Below are 16,523 nucleotides of genomic sequence, written 5' to 3'. Positions count from 1 at the left end.
CTCCCCCTCCCTCCCTCCCAACCTGTCCGTCTCCTCCCTCACTCCTACCCTGTCCTTCTTCCACCCTCCCTCCTACCCTATCCTTCTCCCACCCTCCCTCCCTCCATCCTACCCTGTCCCTCCATCCAACCCTGTCCCTCTTCTCTCCATCCTACCCTGTCCCTCTTCCCTCCATCCTACCCTGTCCCTCCATCCAACCCTGTCCCTCTTCCCTCAATCCTACCCTGTCCCTCCATCCAACCCTGTCCCTCTCTTCCCTTCATTCCTACCCTGTCCCTCTCCCCAACATCTTACCTGAGTTGAGCCATGCGGTCCAGTCCGTCAGCACTGAGTCTGTCTCTAGATAAGAGGTTGCTGAGTTGTAACTCCTGGCTGTCTGCAGCCCTCAGCTGTCTCCCCAGCTCTCCCCTGGCCTGCTGCTCCACCTCCTCTGGTGTAAGACCTGCTCCAGCCCCGGTCTGGTACCCCTGACCCCTATACTCCCCGTAAAACTGGGCTGGGTAAATGCCATTGGAAGAGGGCATCTGGTAGGGGGTGGTAGGCATAGTGTGGTAGGGGTACGGGTAACGTGCATTAGGGTTGGCATTGTAAGGGTAAGGGTTGTCAGAGTTCTGGTACTTGTAGAAGGCCTGGGCCATGGCTGCGGCCTCCTGCTGGGGGTGGAAGTGCTCCCCCTGGCGGACCGGGGGACTCCCTGCAGCCTCGTCGTCCGTATCCAGGAAGTGCAGCGCTCCGTAACCTCCGCCCGTCTGCAGGTACATGGGCTGCTGCTGCTGCTGCTGGAGAGAGGCATGCTGGGAGAGCCGGAGAGCGGGTTTCTGGTCGGGGTTGTTGGGATCCCAGAGTCGCCTTGTTCCTCCGCCCCTTCCTCCTCTCCCTAGTCCCGCCTCTTTTCCTCCTCGAATCCCACCAAACAGGAGCCTTGGCCCGGGCTCCGTCGGCGAATTGGAGAGGTCAGTGTGGGCGGGGAGGATGAGAATGCCCCTCTCCTTACCACGAGGCACAGTGCCCTGCCTGAGGCGCCCCTGGGGGTCATCGCTGGGGCCTGAGGTGGCATGGGAGGTACCTGACTGTCTGTCGCTCTGAGACACTTTCAGGAGCCCTCCTCTCCCTCCTCCTCTGTGTCCTCTTCCCCCTCTGCTCTCCTCCTCCCCTCTCCTCCACGGGGGGCTCAAGTACTCCTCTCCTCCATCTCTCCTCCTCTCCTCCAGTGAGTCTGTTGAGGAGTCTCTAGTGTTTCTCCTCCTGTTCGGTAGCTGACCTCCTCCTCCCTCTCCTCCGTCTCTTTCCCTGTGCCCCAGTCGGTCTCGTCGGGCTCTGTCCTCCCTCCGATCCTCTCCTTGTCCCAGTCCGTCCAGGCTGGCGCCACTACTGGCAGAACTGGTGCTGTAGGTGCGATTCCTGGGTCTTCTGATGTTTGACTTGGAGTTGCGCTTAGAGGAAGATGACGAGTGGTGGTGGTTGTTAGTGTTAGCCCTGCATCTCTCACTCCTATCTCTGTTTCTCTGCATCTCTACATTCCTGTCTTTCTCTCCATTCTTCTCTCTGTCTATATCCGGGGGTTGGGGTCTGTTGTTCCCTCTCTGGTTGTCTCTCTCAGTATCTCTATCCCTCTGTTTTTCTCTTCCCTTTGCTGGCTGTGCATCTGCAGGACGGTTCGCTTCCCTCTCTCCATCTTCTTCCGACGCTCTCCTGTCTCTCTCGGTCATCCCTCGCTCACCCTCTCCTCCTCTTCTCCTGGAGTCCTGATTCTCCCCTTTCTCCCCTCCTCCTCTGTTCCTGCGGTTTCCCCTCTCTCTCTTCTTCTTCTCCTCCTCAGTCTTCTCGCATCCTTCATTTCCTCCTCCTACTCGTCCCTTGCCTCCACCTCCAGCTCTGCTCCTCCTGCCCTCACCGCTTGCCTTCCTCCTTCTGCCTACTCCTTCCTCACCCTCTCCTCTCTTCCCCTCCTCTTCTCTCTCAGGTGGGGCAGTCACACAGAGTGTCTGTATCTTCCCAGTCAGGTTCTCTACTCCATGGTCTGAGATGGCTGCTTTCCCTGTTTCTCTCCTCCCCTGCCTTCTGCCTGTCTCTTCACCCCCTCTGCCATCTTCCTCTTTCTCTCTCCATACGACTGGTTCCCTCCTGGCTTGGCTTTCCTCTCTGACAGGATCAGGGGGACCAGGAGCAGGTTTCTCTGTCTCTCTTCCCTCTTCCCCCTGGGTGGTGGTGGTGCTCCTCCGACCCCCAGGCTGGTAGATCTCTCGGTCAGGTTTACGGGTCTTCCTGGTGGTTTTGGGAGAGCCAGGGGAACGCCCTGCTGGTTCTCCACCCCTCTGGTTCTTCCCTCTCACCTCATCCCTCTGTCTGGAGTTGTGTGGTCGGTTGGCGGAGCCTGACGGTCCCTTTGCACTACTGCTACTACTGTTGTTGTTGTCTGCTCTGGTGGTGTGGTGGTCACCTCTTCGAGTCCTCTGTTGTGCAGGCGCTCGAGAGCATCCACCCCGGTTTGAAGTAAAACCTCCTCCACATTTCTCTCCTCCTCCTTTCCCCATCCCTCCATCTATACATCCAGGTTCAGTTGAAACGGTCTCGGTGGCGGCCATGTTGTGTCCTTCTTCTTGCTCCTCCTGTGGCAGTGACATCACCAGTTCCACCTCAGGGTCAGAGGTCATGGCTAACGGGTCTCCAGGGGAGATGACTACGCCGCCGTCCTCGCTGTCATGGCGACGGTTGCCGTGGCCAGCCCCGGGCGTGTAGCGCTGCAGGTCAGGGCGTTTTGACGGGTCGTTGCCGTGGTGACGCTGCTGTCGTTGGCCACGTCCCTCCTCTCCTCGCTCCTCTGTGATAGAGAGAGGGGTACGAAAGGGAGAGAAAGTGTTGGGAAAGAAATAGAGATGGGAGAGGGAGAGGAGAATGGGAGATATTAGTTGTGATGACTGACTTTTCAACAGAGACACACAATCCGTTCTAAAGGTCAGAGCCCCTTCTCCTTCTCTCTTTCGCCCTCTATCCCCATGTCCACTCCCTTTATCCTCATTTCCACTCCCTCTATCCTCATTTCCACTCCCTCTATCCTCATTTCCACTCCCTCTGTCCTCATTTCCACTCCCTCTGTCCTCATTTCCACTCCCTCTGTCCTCATTTCCACTCCCTCTGTCCTCATTTCCACTCCCTCTGTCCTCATTTCCACTCCCTCTGTCCTCATTTCCACTCCCTCTGTCCTCATTTCCACTCCCTCTGTCCTCATTTCCACTCCCTCTATCCTCATTTCCACTCCCTCCCCTCATTTCCACTCCATCTATCCTCATTTCCATTCCCTCTATCCTCATTTCCACTCCCTCTTGCTCAGTCGAGTAAGTTTAGTTCGTTCTCAGTCTCCTCTGACTAACACACAGCAGGAGAAAGTGCAAGAAGGTGAGAGCAGGAGGTAAGAGAGAAAGCGATAGCAGGAAGAACAGTCTGCCTGATAACGTAGTGCACCTGTACCCCGTACTTCAACAAAGACAATGAACAATGACACAGCTGCCCCAGGGCCTGAATAACAGCTAATACCAGTCAAACACTAAATGTTCACGATCTGGGTAAAATCCTATGAACTTGGGCTAGGATCAATACGTCGGGACTGGCGTAGTTTGAGAGGGTCAAGGACGCACCGACGCCGCCTGTTTCGTTATCCAGACCCCCTGTCCAGATGTCCCGATCATTTTCTGACGCGTCTGCAATGTTGGTCGTGCATGTTTGTAGTATGAGCACGATTGGGCAAGGACGGTTGCCAATAGCTAATGAGCACTCAGCATGCCAGACCAAAACAACAACAGTGAAGAGGAAAGCAACAACAACAACAACACTGTGAGGACCGCCGAGGTGATGGGAGACCATTCCATTGGTCCTTAAGTCAAATCTCCACACACCTGGATCACCAGGCCATGCAAAACAAACTCCACCAATATTACATAGCCATCCTACCATGATAGAAATCAAAAATATAATTATATCATTATTATTTTGTATATTAAGTCCATATTCTGGGCCTCTGTCTCTTTTGGTATTTCTGCACATAATACTCGGCACCACTAAAAAGCAGCTCACAGCTCGCTGTCAACATTTCTTTCCTACAACAACTGAGAAACGCAAGGCAGGATCAACTAAGGGAATCATCGTGTAACGTGAGCACGTCCTGGGGTTGAGACTGGACAAAATGAAAGATTTGGGACGAGGAAACCCGGAAGTGTGAGCGTGTAGTACGATTTTATAAGTGGTGTAGTGTGTTGCCCAGCATAAGTGGGTAAGATCAGTCAGTCCAACAGGGGAGTCTCCAATTTAAGGACCTGGAAAAGCTACTGGGTAGGTGAGCAGGGTTTAGTTCCAGCCCTACTCAAACACACCTGTTCAACTCATCATGGCCCAGACTCTGAGACTGAAGATCATGATTGTCAGATTTTTAATTTTTTTTTTTAAAACAGGTACCTTAGTGATGGCCTAGAATAACAAATATTCTCCATGACCACCGGAGTGGCCTCATCAATGATAATTTAGGAAAGATGTGTATATGTGTATGCTATATCTATATGTGTGTGTAGCTAGTTAGTGTGGCGAAAGCTACACCAGTGTGGTTGCCATAGTGATATACTTCGTTTAAAAAATATATATATATATATAAAATAACGCTAAACAAAACAGTATTCCCAACTTGTGTCCGCTAACTAACTAGTTCAACGATACACTTTCGCCAGCCTTCTTCCATAACAACAACGTTAACTGTGGCCTGTAAGAGAACAGCCACATAGTGTTGTTGTATTTGGGGGTAAAACCAGAAGCTCGTCTCTGCTGCTATAATACTAACCGACCACAGCAGCCGGTGGGGAACCTCGGTGGGGAACCTCGGTCTACGGGCTGACGGGGACATGAACCGAACGACACCTCGGGTGTGAGAGTCCGGGGGGGTGAGTGAGTCCCCTGGGCGGAGGAAGAGGTAGAAGAGGAGGAGGAGGGGTGTTTTGAAAACAAAATACCACATGATGCTTCTAGCTGCCGTTACATCAGATAGCTAACGTTAGCTAGCAAGCTAACTACTTCGTTTCCGTTTATACGTTGTGTTACACCCTCGTTTGTTGTTGTTCTCTTTCGTGGTTTATAACGATAACAGTCGGGTGATCGATCTCACCTCTGTGACAATCGTCGTGATGGTTGGTCAAAGTCGACGCTTCAGCTCGCAGCTCCGCAGCTGAAATCCGAACTCGGTCTAGTTCGTCCGCCATCTTCGTTTCTATGATTATACACACACACACGTTACACACACACACACATTATACACACACACACACACATTATACACACACACACGTTACACACACACACACATTATACACATTACACACACACACACTCGCACACACACACACTACACACACACACTCGCACACACACACATTATACACATTACACACACACACACACACATTTTACACATTACACACACACACTATACACACACACACATTATACACACACACACACATTATACACACACACACACATTACACACACACACATTACACACACACACATTATACACACACACACATTATAAACATTACACACACACACACATTACACACACACACATTACACACACAAGAATAGCGCGTTGAGAAACCAAAAAACACACCTGTGTAATATTCTGTGTCGCCAACAGTGTCAGTAGTCAAGCTGGAACTGTCACATTGCGTTTTTGTTGTTGTTGTTTTTTTTACGAAGTGAATTTGGATAAATATGAATTCAAAATGTTTTAGTTAAGATGCCGAAACAAGGCATAGGTAGGCCTACAAAAAAATAAACTACCATTTGTACTAGCCTACTAAACAAATCAGGCCATTGCCCAAAGTGATCTGACTTGCAATCCTTTTTAAACGATTTTGGAAAATGTTAAGATTATATATTTTTTAAATAATAATTAAAAAAACGTTTACTTTAGTTCTACTTCTTGTGAGATCAATAGGTTATTTAGTCGACTATAGTTAGCAGTGGCCAAACAGCTCGTCAGACGAAGCAATAACAGAGGGGGCGTTCGTAAATTCATTAATTATTCAGCGAATTTACGAACGCACCGGAGAGGAAGCGGGAGATCCAACACCCTCCAGCAGCTGGCGTTGTTTCGCGCACCAAGCAAGGAGTTTTTATAATGGTCAATGACTGTCGAATTTGGTCCCCCCCCCCCAAAAAAAATGTTTTTACCGGTTGTTTTGCTAGCTCGGGGGTTTGAACTTGAAAGCTTCCGGTTACTAGTCGAACGCTCTAAGCACTAGGCTACCCTACCGCCCCGGAGTTTTTATTATTATTTTTTATATTTTTTTATATTTTTAATTTTTAATAATAACAAATCAATACATAAAGCACGTGAGGGAACACAAGCATACATAGATTACAAACAATAGATCTGCCGCCCCGGAGTCTTCTCGAGAAAACGTCGATGTCGACGTCACAACCCTCATCGAATATAAAAAAAAAAAAAAAAAATAGACTACAATAATAATATGTATCCACCACGCAAAGAATGGAGGGGTGGGAGCTAGACAGCCCACCATGCCGCTTTGTGGACAATGACTCCCATTGTTAGGGGCGAAGAGACATGCATCTTGTCAGTATAACCAACATCTTCGGAATTAATTAGGCAGGTCTGTAGCAGCTGACACATTTAAATACTGCCAATAAAGTAATGCTGCTAATAATGTCTTAACGTTTGCATTTATAATCGTAGGCTTGTGTGCGGCTGCTCGGCCAATGGAAACTCATTTCATGAAGCTCCCAACGAATAGTTATTGTGCTGTCGTTGCTTCCAGAGGCAGTTTGTAACGAAGACAGACGATTTGTACGCGCTTCAGCACTCGGCGGTCCTGTTCTGTGAGCTTGTGTGGCCTACCACTTTGTGGCTAAACTGTTGTTACTCCTAGACATTTCCACTTCACAATAACAGTACCGGGGCTGCTCTAGCAGGGCAGAACATTGACGAACTGACTTGTTGGAAAGGTGGCATCCTATGCTGGTGCCACATTGAAAGTCACTGAGCTCTTCAGTGGCATGGCATACATCGCATGGCTGTGTGTTCGATTTTTATACACCTGTCAGAAACAGGTGTGGCTGAAATAGCCGAGTCCAAACATTTATAGTGTATATATAGTGTATTTGCCAATGGGAGGCTTCAAAGGAACCAGTGGGCCATATAGAGCCCCACAGTGGAGGTGTGATAATACCCATAAAACCTTGCGGTCAAACAGGGAAATGGTTCCAATCGTTTTTCCCACCATTAATTTCAACCATACGGGATTTTAGAAACACTGCAAATAAGGGCTGTGTTTCATGTAGGTTTACTCTGGCGTTTTGATAACCATGTATATCTCTCTAGGACAAAGTGACTTTTATCAATATATTCATCTCTATTTCCTCTCAGATTCCAAAATGCCTATAGAGAAAATGTAGAGACCAGAGTGCTAACCTTTACCCGATAGATAGAACCTGATGCTGATTGATGGCTTTGGTGAAGTCCAGTGTGAATCTTGTCGGCTTCTTGCCTAAGATAAAATGGGTGGGTGGTAAGTGAAGTGAGGTTGACTTTGTCTACAGAGCCGTTTTAGATGCTGAAATGAGAGGTAAAAATGTAATATGTAAAAATAAGCTCTGTTTTAGTACAAATTATAAGTCATATTTTCTCATTCTCTATACTGCGGCCCGCCGCAGGAGTCGCTAGTGCGCAATGGGACAAGAACATCCCTGCCGGACAAACCCTCCCCTAACCCGGACGCGCTGGGTCAATTGGGCTCTAACTCCTCTAGCTCCACAATGAAATAGGGTGCAGGCCAGGCAGCAGGCTGTTAGCCCGCCTGCCAGCATAGTGGAGTCTGCCACTAGCAGAGTCAGTGTAGTCAGCTCAGCTATCACCATTGAGACCGTGTCTGTGCCTCGACCTAGGTTGGGCAAAACATGGCGGTGTTCGCCTTAGCAATCTCACTACGATAAAGACCACCTCCATTCCTGTCATTATTGAAAGAGATCATGATACCTCACATCTCAAAATAGGGCTACTTAATGTTAGATCCCTTACTTCAAAGGCAATTATAGTCAATGAACTAATCACTGATCATAATCTTGATGTGATTGGCATGACTGAAACATGGCTTAAGCCTGATGAATTTACTGTGTTAAATGAGGCCTCACCTCCTGGTTACACTAGTGACCATATCCCCCGTGCATCCCGCAAAGGCGGAGGTGTTGCTAACATTTACGATAGCAAATGTCAATTTACAACAAACAAAAAAACGATGTGTTCATCTTTTGAGCTTCTAGTCATGAAATATATGCAGCCTACTCAATCACTTTTTATAGCTACTGTTTACAGGCCTCCTGGGCCATATACAGCGTTCCTCATTGAGTTCCCTGAATTCCTATCGGACCTTGTAGTCATAGCAGATAATATTCTAATCTTTGGTGACTTTAATATTCACATAGAAAAGTCCACAGACCCACTCCAAAAGGCTTTCGGAGCCATCATCGACTCAGTGGGTTTTGTCCAACATGTCTTTGGACCAACTCACTGTCACAGTCATACGCTGGACCTAGTTTTGTCCCATGGAATAAATGTTGTGGATCTTAATGTTTTTCCTCATAATCCTGGACTATCGGACCACCATTTTATTACGTTTGCAATTGCAACAAATAATCTGCTCAGACCCCAACCAAGGAACATCAAAAGTCGTGCTATAAATTCACAGACAACACAAAGATTCCTTGATGTCCTTCCAGATTCCCTCTGTCTACCCAAGGACGCCAGAGGACAAAAATCAGTTAACCACCTAACTGAGGAACTCAATTTAACCTTGCGCAATACCCTAGATGCAGTTGCACCCCTAAAAATTTTAAATATTTCTCATAAGAAACTAGCTCCCTGGTACACAGAAAATACCCGAGCTCTGAAGCAAGCTTCCAGAAAATTGGAACGGAAATGGCGCCACACCAAACTGGAAGCCTTCCGACTAGCTTGGAAAGACAGTACAATGCAGTACCGAAGAGCCCTTACTGCTGCTCGATCATCCTATTTTTCTAACTTAATTGAGGAACATAAGAACAATCCGAAATTCCTTTTTGATACTGTCGCAAAGCTAACTAAAAAGCAGCATTCCCCAAGAGAGGATGACTTTCACTTTAGCAGTGATACATTCATGAACTTCTTTGATGAAAAGATTATGATTATTAGAAAGCAAATTACGGACTCCTCTTTAAATCTGCGTATTCCTTCAAAGCTCAGTTGTCCTGAGTCTGCACAACTCTGCCAGGATCTAGGATCAAGAGAGACGCTCAAGTGTTTTAGTACTGTATCTCTTGACACAATGATGAAAATAATCATGGCCTCTAAACCTTCAAGCTGCAAACTGGACCCTATTCTAACTAAACTACTGAAAGAGCTGCTTCCTGTGCTTGGCCCTCCTATGTTGAACATAATAAACGGCTCTCTATCCACTGGATGTGTACCAAACTCACTAAAAGTGGCAGTAATAAAACCTCTCTTGAAAAAGCCAAACCTTGACCCAGAAAATATAAAAAACTATCGGCCTATATCGAATCTTCCATTCCTCTCAACATTTTTAGAAAAGGCTGTTGCGCAGCAACTCACTGCCTTCCTGAAGACAAACAATGTATACGAAATGCTTCAGTCTGGTTTTAGACCCCATCATAGCACTGAGACTGCACTTGTGAAGGTGGTAAATTACCTTTTAAATGGCATCAGACCGAGGCTCTGCATCTGTCCTCGTGCTCCTAGACCTTAGTGCTGCTTTTGATACCATCGATCACCACATTCTTTTGGAGAGATTGGAAACCCAAATTGGTCTACACGGACAAGTTCTGGCCTGGTTTAGATCTTATCTGTCGGAAAGATATCAGTTTGTCTCTGTGAATGGTTTGTCCTCTGACAAATCAACTGTACATTTCGGTGTTCCTCAAGGTTCCGTTTTAGGACCACTTGTTTTCACTATATATTTTCGAAAATATAATGTTAACTTTCACTGCTATGCGGATGACACACAGCTGTACATTTCAGTGAAACATGGTGAAGCCCCAAAATTGCCTTTGCTAGAAGCGTGTGTTTCAGACATAAGGAAGTGGATGGCTGCAAACTTTCTACTTTTAAACTCGGACAAAACAGAGATGCTTGTTCTAGGTCCCAAGAAACCAAGAGATCTTCTGTTGAATCTGACAATTAATCTTAATGGTTGTACAGTCGTCTCAAATAAAACTGTGAAGGACCTCGGCGTTACTCTGGACCCTGATCTCTCTTTTGAAGAACATATCAAGACCATTTCAAGGACAGCTTTTTTCCATCTACGTAACATTGCAAAAATCTGAAACTTTCTGTCCAAAAATGATGCAGAAAAATTAATCCATGCTTTTGTCACTTCTAGGTTAGACTACTGCAATGCTCTACTTTCCGGCTACCCGGATAAAGCCCTAAATAAACTTCAGTTAGTGCTAAATACAGCTGCTAGAATCCTGACTAGAACCAAAAAATTTGATCATATTACTCCAGTGCTAGCCTCCCTACACTGGCTTCCTGTCAAAGCAAGGGCTGATTTCAAGGTTTTACTGCTAACCTACAAAGCATTACATGGGCTTGCTCCTACCTATCTCTCTGATTTGGTCCTGCTGTACATACCTACACGTACGCTACGGTCACAAGACGCAGGCCTCCTAATTGTCCCTAGAATTTCTAAGCAAACAGCTGGAGGCAGAGCTTTCTCCTATAGAGCTCCATTTTTATGGAACGGTCTGCCTACCCATGGCAAACTCGGTCTCAACCTTTAAGTCTCTACTGAAGACTCATCTCTTCAGTGGGTCATATGATTGAGTGTAGTCTGGCCCAGGAGTGGGAAGGTGAACGGAAAGGCTCTGGAGCAACGAACCGCCCTTGCTGTCTCTGCCTGGCCGGTTCCCCTCTTTCCACTGGGATTCTCTGCCTCTAACCCTATTACAGGGGCTGAGTCACTGGCTTACTGGGGCTCTCTCATGCCGTCCCTGGAAGGGGTGCGTCACCTGAGTGGGTTGATTCACTGATGTGGTTGGCGCCCCCCCCCCCCCCCCCTTGGGTTGTGCCGTGGCGGAGGTCTTTGTGGGCTATACTCAGCCTTGTCTCAGGATGGTAAGTTGGTGGTTGAAGATATCCCTCTAGTGGTGTGTGGGCTGTGCTTTGGCAAAGTTATATCCTTCCTGTTTGGCCCTGTCCGGGGGTGTCCTCGGATGGGGCCACAGTGTCTCCTGACCCCTCCTGTCTCAGCCTCCAGTATTTATGCTGCAGTAGTTTATGTGTCGGGGTGCTAGGGTAAGTTTGTTATATCTGGAGTACTTCTCCTGTCCTATTCGGTGTCCTGTGTGAATCTAAGTGTGCGTTCTCTAATTCTCTCCTTCTCTCTTTCTTTCTCTCTCTCGGAAGACCTGAGCCCTAGGACCATGCCCCAGGACTACCTGACATGATGACTCCTTGCTGTCCCCAGTCAACCTTGCCGTGCTGCTGCTGCTCCAGTTTCAACTGACCTGAGCCCTAGGACCATGCACCTCGACTACCTGACATGATGACTCCTTGCTGTCCCCAGTCCACCTGACCGTGCTGCTGCTCCAGTTTCAACTGTTCTGCCTTATTATTATTCGACCATGCTGGTCATTTATGAACATTTGAACATCTTGGCCATGTTCTGTTATAATCTCCACCCGGCACAGCCAGAAGAGGACTGGCCACCCCACATAGCCTGGTTCCTCTCTAGGTTTCTTCCTAGGTTTTGGCCTTTCTAGGGAGTTTTTCCTTGCCACCGTGCTTCAACACCTGCATTGCTTGCTGTTTGGGGTTTTAGGCTGGGTTTCTGTACAGCACTTTGAGATATCAGCTGATGTACGAAGGGCTATATAAATAAATTTGATTTGATTTGAATTTGATTTGAATTGTGCGCCGCCCCATGGGTCTCCCGGTCGCGGCTGGCTGCGACAGAGCCTGGATTCAAACCAGGAAGTAGTGGCACCTCACTTTAGACCACTGCGCTATTCGAGAGGCCATCTCTTTAACTTCCCCCCATTCCCTTGTTACTCCTCTGTTACTCACCCCTCTTTTGTTCTCTCTCTGTTTCTCTCTCTGTTTCTCTCTCTGTGGCTCTGTCTCTCTCTATCTGTCTATCTGTCTCTCTCACTCTCTGTTTCTCTGTCTGTCTGTCTGTCTGTCTGTCTGTCTGTCTGTCTGTCTGTCTGTCTGTCTCAATTCAATTCAATTCATTTCAATTCAATTCAAGGGCTTTATTGGCATGGGAAACATGTGTTAACATTGCCAAAGCAAGTGAGGTAGATAATATATAAAGTGAATATATAAAGTGAAAAACAATAAAAATTAAAAGTAAACATTACACATACAGAAGTTTCAAAACAATAAAGACATTACAAATGTCATATTATATATATATACAGTGTTTTAACAATGTACAAATGGTTAAAGGACACAATATAAAATAAATAAGCATAAATATGGGTTGTATTTACAATGGTGTTTGTTCTTCACTGGTTGCCCTTTTCTCGTGGCAACAGGTCACAAATCTTGCTGCTGTGATGGCACACTGTGGAATTTCACCCAGTAGATATGGGAGTTTATCAAAATTGGATTTGTTTTCGAATTCTTTGTGGATCTGTGTAATCTGAGGGAAACATGTCTCTCTAATATGGTCATACATTGGGCAGGAGGTTAGGAAGTGCAGCTCAGTTTCCACCTTATTTTGTGGGCAGTGAGCACATAGCCTGTCTTCTCTTGAGAGCCATGTCTGTCTCCCCCCCCTCTCTCTCTCTCTCTCTCCTCATCTCTCTCTCTCCTCATCTCTCTCTCTCTCTCTCTCTCTCCTCATCTCTCTCTCTCTCTCTCCTCATCTCTCTCTCTCTCTCTCTCTCTCTCTCTCTCTCTCTCTCTCTCTCTCTCTCTCTCGCTCTCTCTCTCTCTCTCTCTCTCTCTCTCTCTGCCCAGGGGGATATGAGGGAATGGGGCCTGTGAGTCATCCAATGAGTCATGTGGTGGGTTAAGAATGACATAGGAAAAGACAGGGAGTAAATATGGGCATATAACAAACAAAACACACACACGGCTGTAATGGCTTTGTTGGCAATGCTAGAGTGAGCGAGTGAGTGCGCAGAATGGCATATTTAGCTTACCTGTTCATCTTTAATATGCAGTTACAGACATTGACCAGCAGGTGTCAGTATCGATTGGATATGATTAAGTGAGTCTCAAAGTCCTGGCTGGCAATGCTCAAAAACACTGCAGCTTCACACAACTACAGGAACTTAAATATGAATATTTTAGAATGTGTCCAACCAAATTGCTAGCAGAGGCTGGTGGGAGGAGCTATAAGAAGACAAGCTCATTGTAATGGAACGGAGTCAAACGTGGGGTTTCTATATGTTTGAAGTGTTTGATACCATTCCATTTACAATCACAAATTAGCCTGTTCTCCTATAGCTCCCCCCACCAGCCCCCTCTGGTTGTTTGTCCCCTCTCTCCATCTCTCATCATTACATCTCCCACTCTTTCTTTCTGGTGAACACTATCTTTGTATTTCCTATCTGAAACAGACCGAATAGAGAGAGGGAGGTATATATATAGAGAGAGAGATGTATAGAGAAAGAGAGGGAGGAATAGAGACAGAGAGAGAGGGAGGTATATAGAGAGAGAGACGTATGGAGAAAGAGAGGGAGGAATAGAGAGAGGGAGGTATGGAGAGAGAGAGAGAGGTATAGAGAAAGAGAGGGAGGTATACAGAGAGAGTGGGAGGGAGGTATAGAGAGAGAGGGAGGGAGGTATAGAGAGAGGAAGGGGGAGGTATAAAGAGAGAGGGAGGGAGGTATAGAGAGAGAGAGAGAGGTAAAGAGAGAGGGAGGTATAGAGAGAGGGAGAGCGAGAGGGAGGGAGACAGAGGGAGGTATAGAGAGAGAGTGAGAGAGAGAGGGAGGGAGACAGAGGGAGGTATAGAGAGAGAGGGCGGGAGACAGAGGGATGTATAGAGAGGGGGAGGGGGAGAGAGAGGGAGGTATAGAGAGAGGGAGGTATAGAGAGAGGGGGAGGTAAAGAGAGAGGGAGGTATAAAGGGAGTGAGAGGGAGGGAGACAGAGGGAGGTATAGAGAGATAGAGAGAGGGAGAGAGAGAGAGAGAGGAAGGGAGGTATAGAGGTAGGGAGGGAGGTGTGGAGAGAGGGAGGGAGGGAGAGAGAGACAGAGAGAGGTATAGAGAGGGACAGATAGTAGAGAGAGACAGCACATGGGGAGACACAGTAGCAGCAACAGTGCAGAGAGATGTTGTAACCATAGCAGCAGTCTGCTCTACTTGACAGTAGAGTAAACATCCTAATTTCCCTAGCAACACCGATTCACTACGGAATAAAGGCCAGTACACACACACACACGCACGCGCACACACACACACACACACGCACGCACACACACACACACACACACACACACAAATAAATGACTTTTGAATGACCCTTGTGATACATCTACCAGAGCCCAGGTTGCTATTGGTAGAGGAGATGAGGAGGAGGAAGCTGAGGTAGAGGAGGAAGCTGAGGTAGAGGAGGAAGCTGAGGTAGAGGAGGGAGCTGAGGTAGAGGAGGGAGCTGAGGTAGAGGGGGAAGCTGAGGTAGAGGAGGGAGCTGAGGTAGAGGGGGAAGCTGAGGTAGAGGAGGTAGCTGAGGTAGAGGAGGGAGCTGAGGTAGAGGAGGGAGCTGAGGTAGAGGAGGGAGCTGAGGTTGAGGGGGGAGCTGAGGTAGAGGAGGGAGGTGAGGTAGAGGAGGAAGCTGAGGTAGAGGAGGGAGCTGAGGTAGAGGAGGGAGCTGAGGTAGAGGAGGAAGCTGAGGTAGAGGAGGAAGCTGAGATAGAGGGGGAAGCTGAGGTAAAGGAGGAAGCTGAGGTAGAGGAGGGAGCTGAGATAGAGGGAGAAGCTGAGGTAGAGGAGGGAGCTGAGGTAGAGGAGGAAGCTGAGGTAGAGGAGGAAGCTGAGGTAGAGGAGGAAGCTGAGGTAGAGGAGGGAGCTGAAATAGAGGGGGAAGACCGGCAACGACGACCGCCGAGCCCCCTTCGGTGGAAGTCGTGACAGCTTGGTCCCAGTGATGTACTGGGTCGTTCGCACTACCCTCTGTAGCGCCTTGCGGTCGGAGGCCGAGCAATTGCCGTACCAGGCAGTGATGCAACCAATCTTTTTAGTTTCCCGAAGGGGAATAGGCTTTGTCGTGTCCTCTTCACGACTGTCTTGGTGTGCCTTGGACCATTCTAGTTTGTTGGTGATGTGGACATCGATGAACTTGAAGCTCTCAACCTACTACAGCCCCGTCGATGATAATGGGGGCGTGATCGGTCCTCTTTTTCCTGTTGTCCACAGTCATCTCCTTGACAGTTCTGTGCTAAACCAGAGGCTGTAACTTTTTGAAGGAGGACATGTTCATTAAAGACTTTGAGGAATAGGACCGAGCGTCCTCAACCGAGGGGATAAGTCGATTCTGGGCCAGTGTACAGATGGCAGGTAATGTAGCGGTTAAGAGCGTTAGGCCAGTAACCAAAAGGTTGCTGGTTCGAATCCCCAATTTGGGAAAGGTTGAAAAAATCTGCTGTTCTGCCCTTGTGCGAGGCAGTTAACCAATGACAATGATTAAGGCACCCCCCAGCATTGGGTTAAATGTGGAAGACACATTTAGGTCGAATGAATTCAGTTGTGCGACTGACTTGGTTTCCCCATTTTCCCAGGTTGTGTAGGAAGGCCTGCTCATTGAAGTGCTTTAATAGACGTTTGACAATAAACAGTGGTTCTGTTGCGGACACAGGAAATACAAAAGCGGCCATTAAGGCCTTGGCAGAAAACGCCAGAGGTGTACTCAGCAGGCATATTAGTGAAAATAACCATAGACTTGGTTGTATCTGGTGGGAGCCAATCAGGGAGAGGTTTAAAGCATCCTGCTGGAGCCAATCAGGAAGAGGGTTAAAATCCTTTCTGTAGCCAATCAGGGAGAGGTTTAAAGCATCCTGCTGATGGGAGGCCTGAGCATGTCCCAGTTCAGGTCATCTGATGACACAAGCTCTGAGGAGGTGTAAGGACCAATCAGTTCCCTTAGAGCACAGGCAGGAGGCAGAGGCTGGTCTATAACAGACCTGAGGAAGTGTACGGACCAATCAGAGCACAGGCAAGAGACAGAGGGTGGTCTATAACAGACCCGAGGAAGTGTAAGGACCAATCAGAGCACAGGCAGGAGACAGAGGGTGGTCTATAACAGACCTGAGGAGGTGTAAGGACCAATCAGAGCACAGGCAGGAGACAGAGAGTGGTCTATAACAGACCTGAGGAGGTGTAAGGACCAATCAGAGCACAGGCACGAGGTAGAGGGTGGTCTATAACAGACCTGAGGAGGTGTAAGGACCAATCAGAGCACAGACAGGTTCCAGAAGAGTTTGATGTTTTACATGGAGAGCTGTATTTACTAATAGC

The 16,523-nt window shown here is 47.8% G+C and overlaps 1 protein-coding gene and 1 long non-coding RNA gene across 4 annotated transcripts in view; one reads left to right on the top strand and one right to left on the bottom strand.

Annotated features, from left to right (window-relative positions):
* smg6 (telomerase-binding protein EST1A) overlaps positions 1-6,068 on the bottom strand; it is a 44,461-nt gene extending 38,393 nt beyond the window's left edge. For 2 of the 3 annotated variants that reach the window (XM_036989494.2, XM_090188795.1), the window contains exons 1-3: positions 5,651-6,068; positions 5,147-5,248; positions 295-2,821 (exon numbers count right to left, since the gene is read on the bottom strand). In XM_036989494.2, coding sequence (XP_036845389.2) covers positions 295-2,821; positions 5,147-5,240 — 2,621 coding nt within the window. In that variant the 5' untranslated portion in view covers positions 5,241-5,248; positions 5,651-6,068. Of the gene's footprint in view, positions 1-294; positions 2,822-4,825; positions 5,249-5,650 lie in introns of those variants that run through there. The other variant, XM_090188793.1, reaches the window with a different exon arrangement.
* Positions 4,802-12,545, top strand: LOC149979920 (uncharacterized). The gene is made up of 2 exons (XR_016484081.1): positions 4,802-4,925; positions 11,459-12,545. It is a non-coding gene; the product is annotated as an uncharacterized LOC149979920 (long non-coding RNA).
* The last annotated feature ends 3,978 nt before the right edge of the window (positions 12,546-16,523 follow it).

The sequence above is a fragment of the Oncorhynchus mykiss genome, chromosome 10 (assembly GCF_057628025.1).
Source record: "Oncorhynchus mykiss isolate SJ-2025 chromosome 10, ASM5762802v1, whole genome shotgun sequence".
NCBI lineage: Eukaryota > Metazoa > Chordata > Actinopteri > Salmoniformes > Salmonidae > Oncorhynchus > Oncorhynchus mykiss.
The sequence above is the reverse complement of the archived record's forward strand: the minus strand, read 5'-3'. Positions and strand labels throughout refer to the sequence as shown.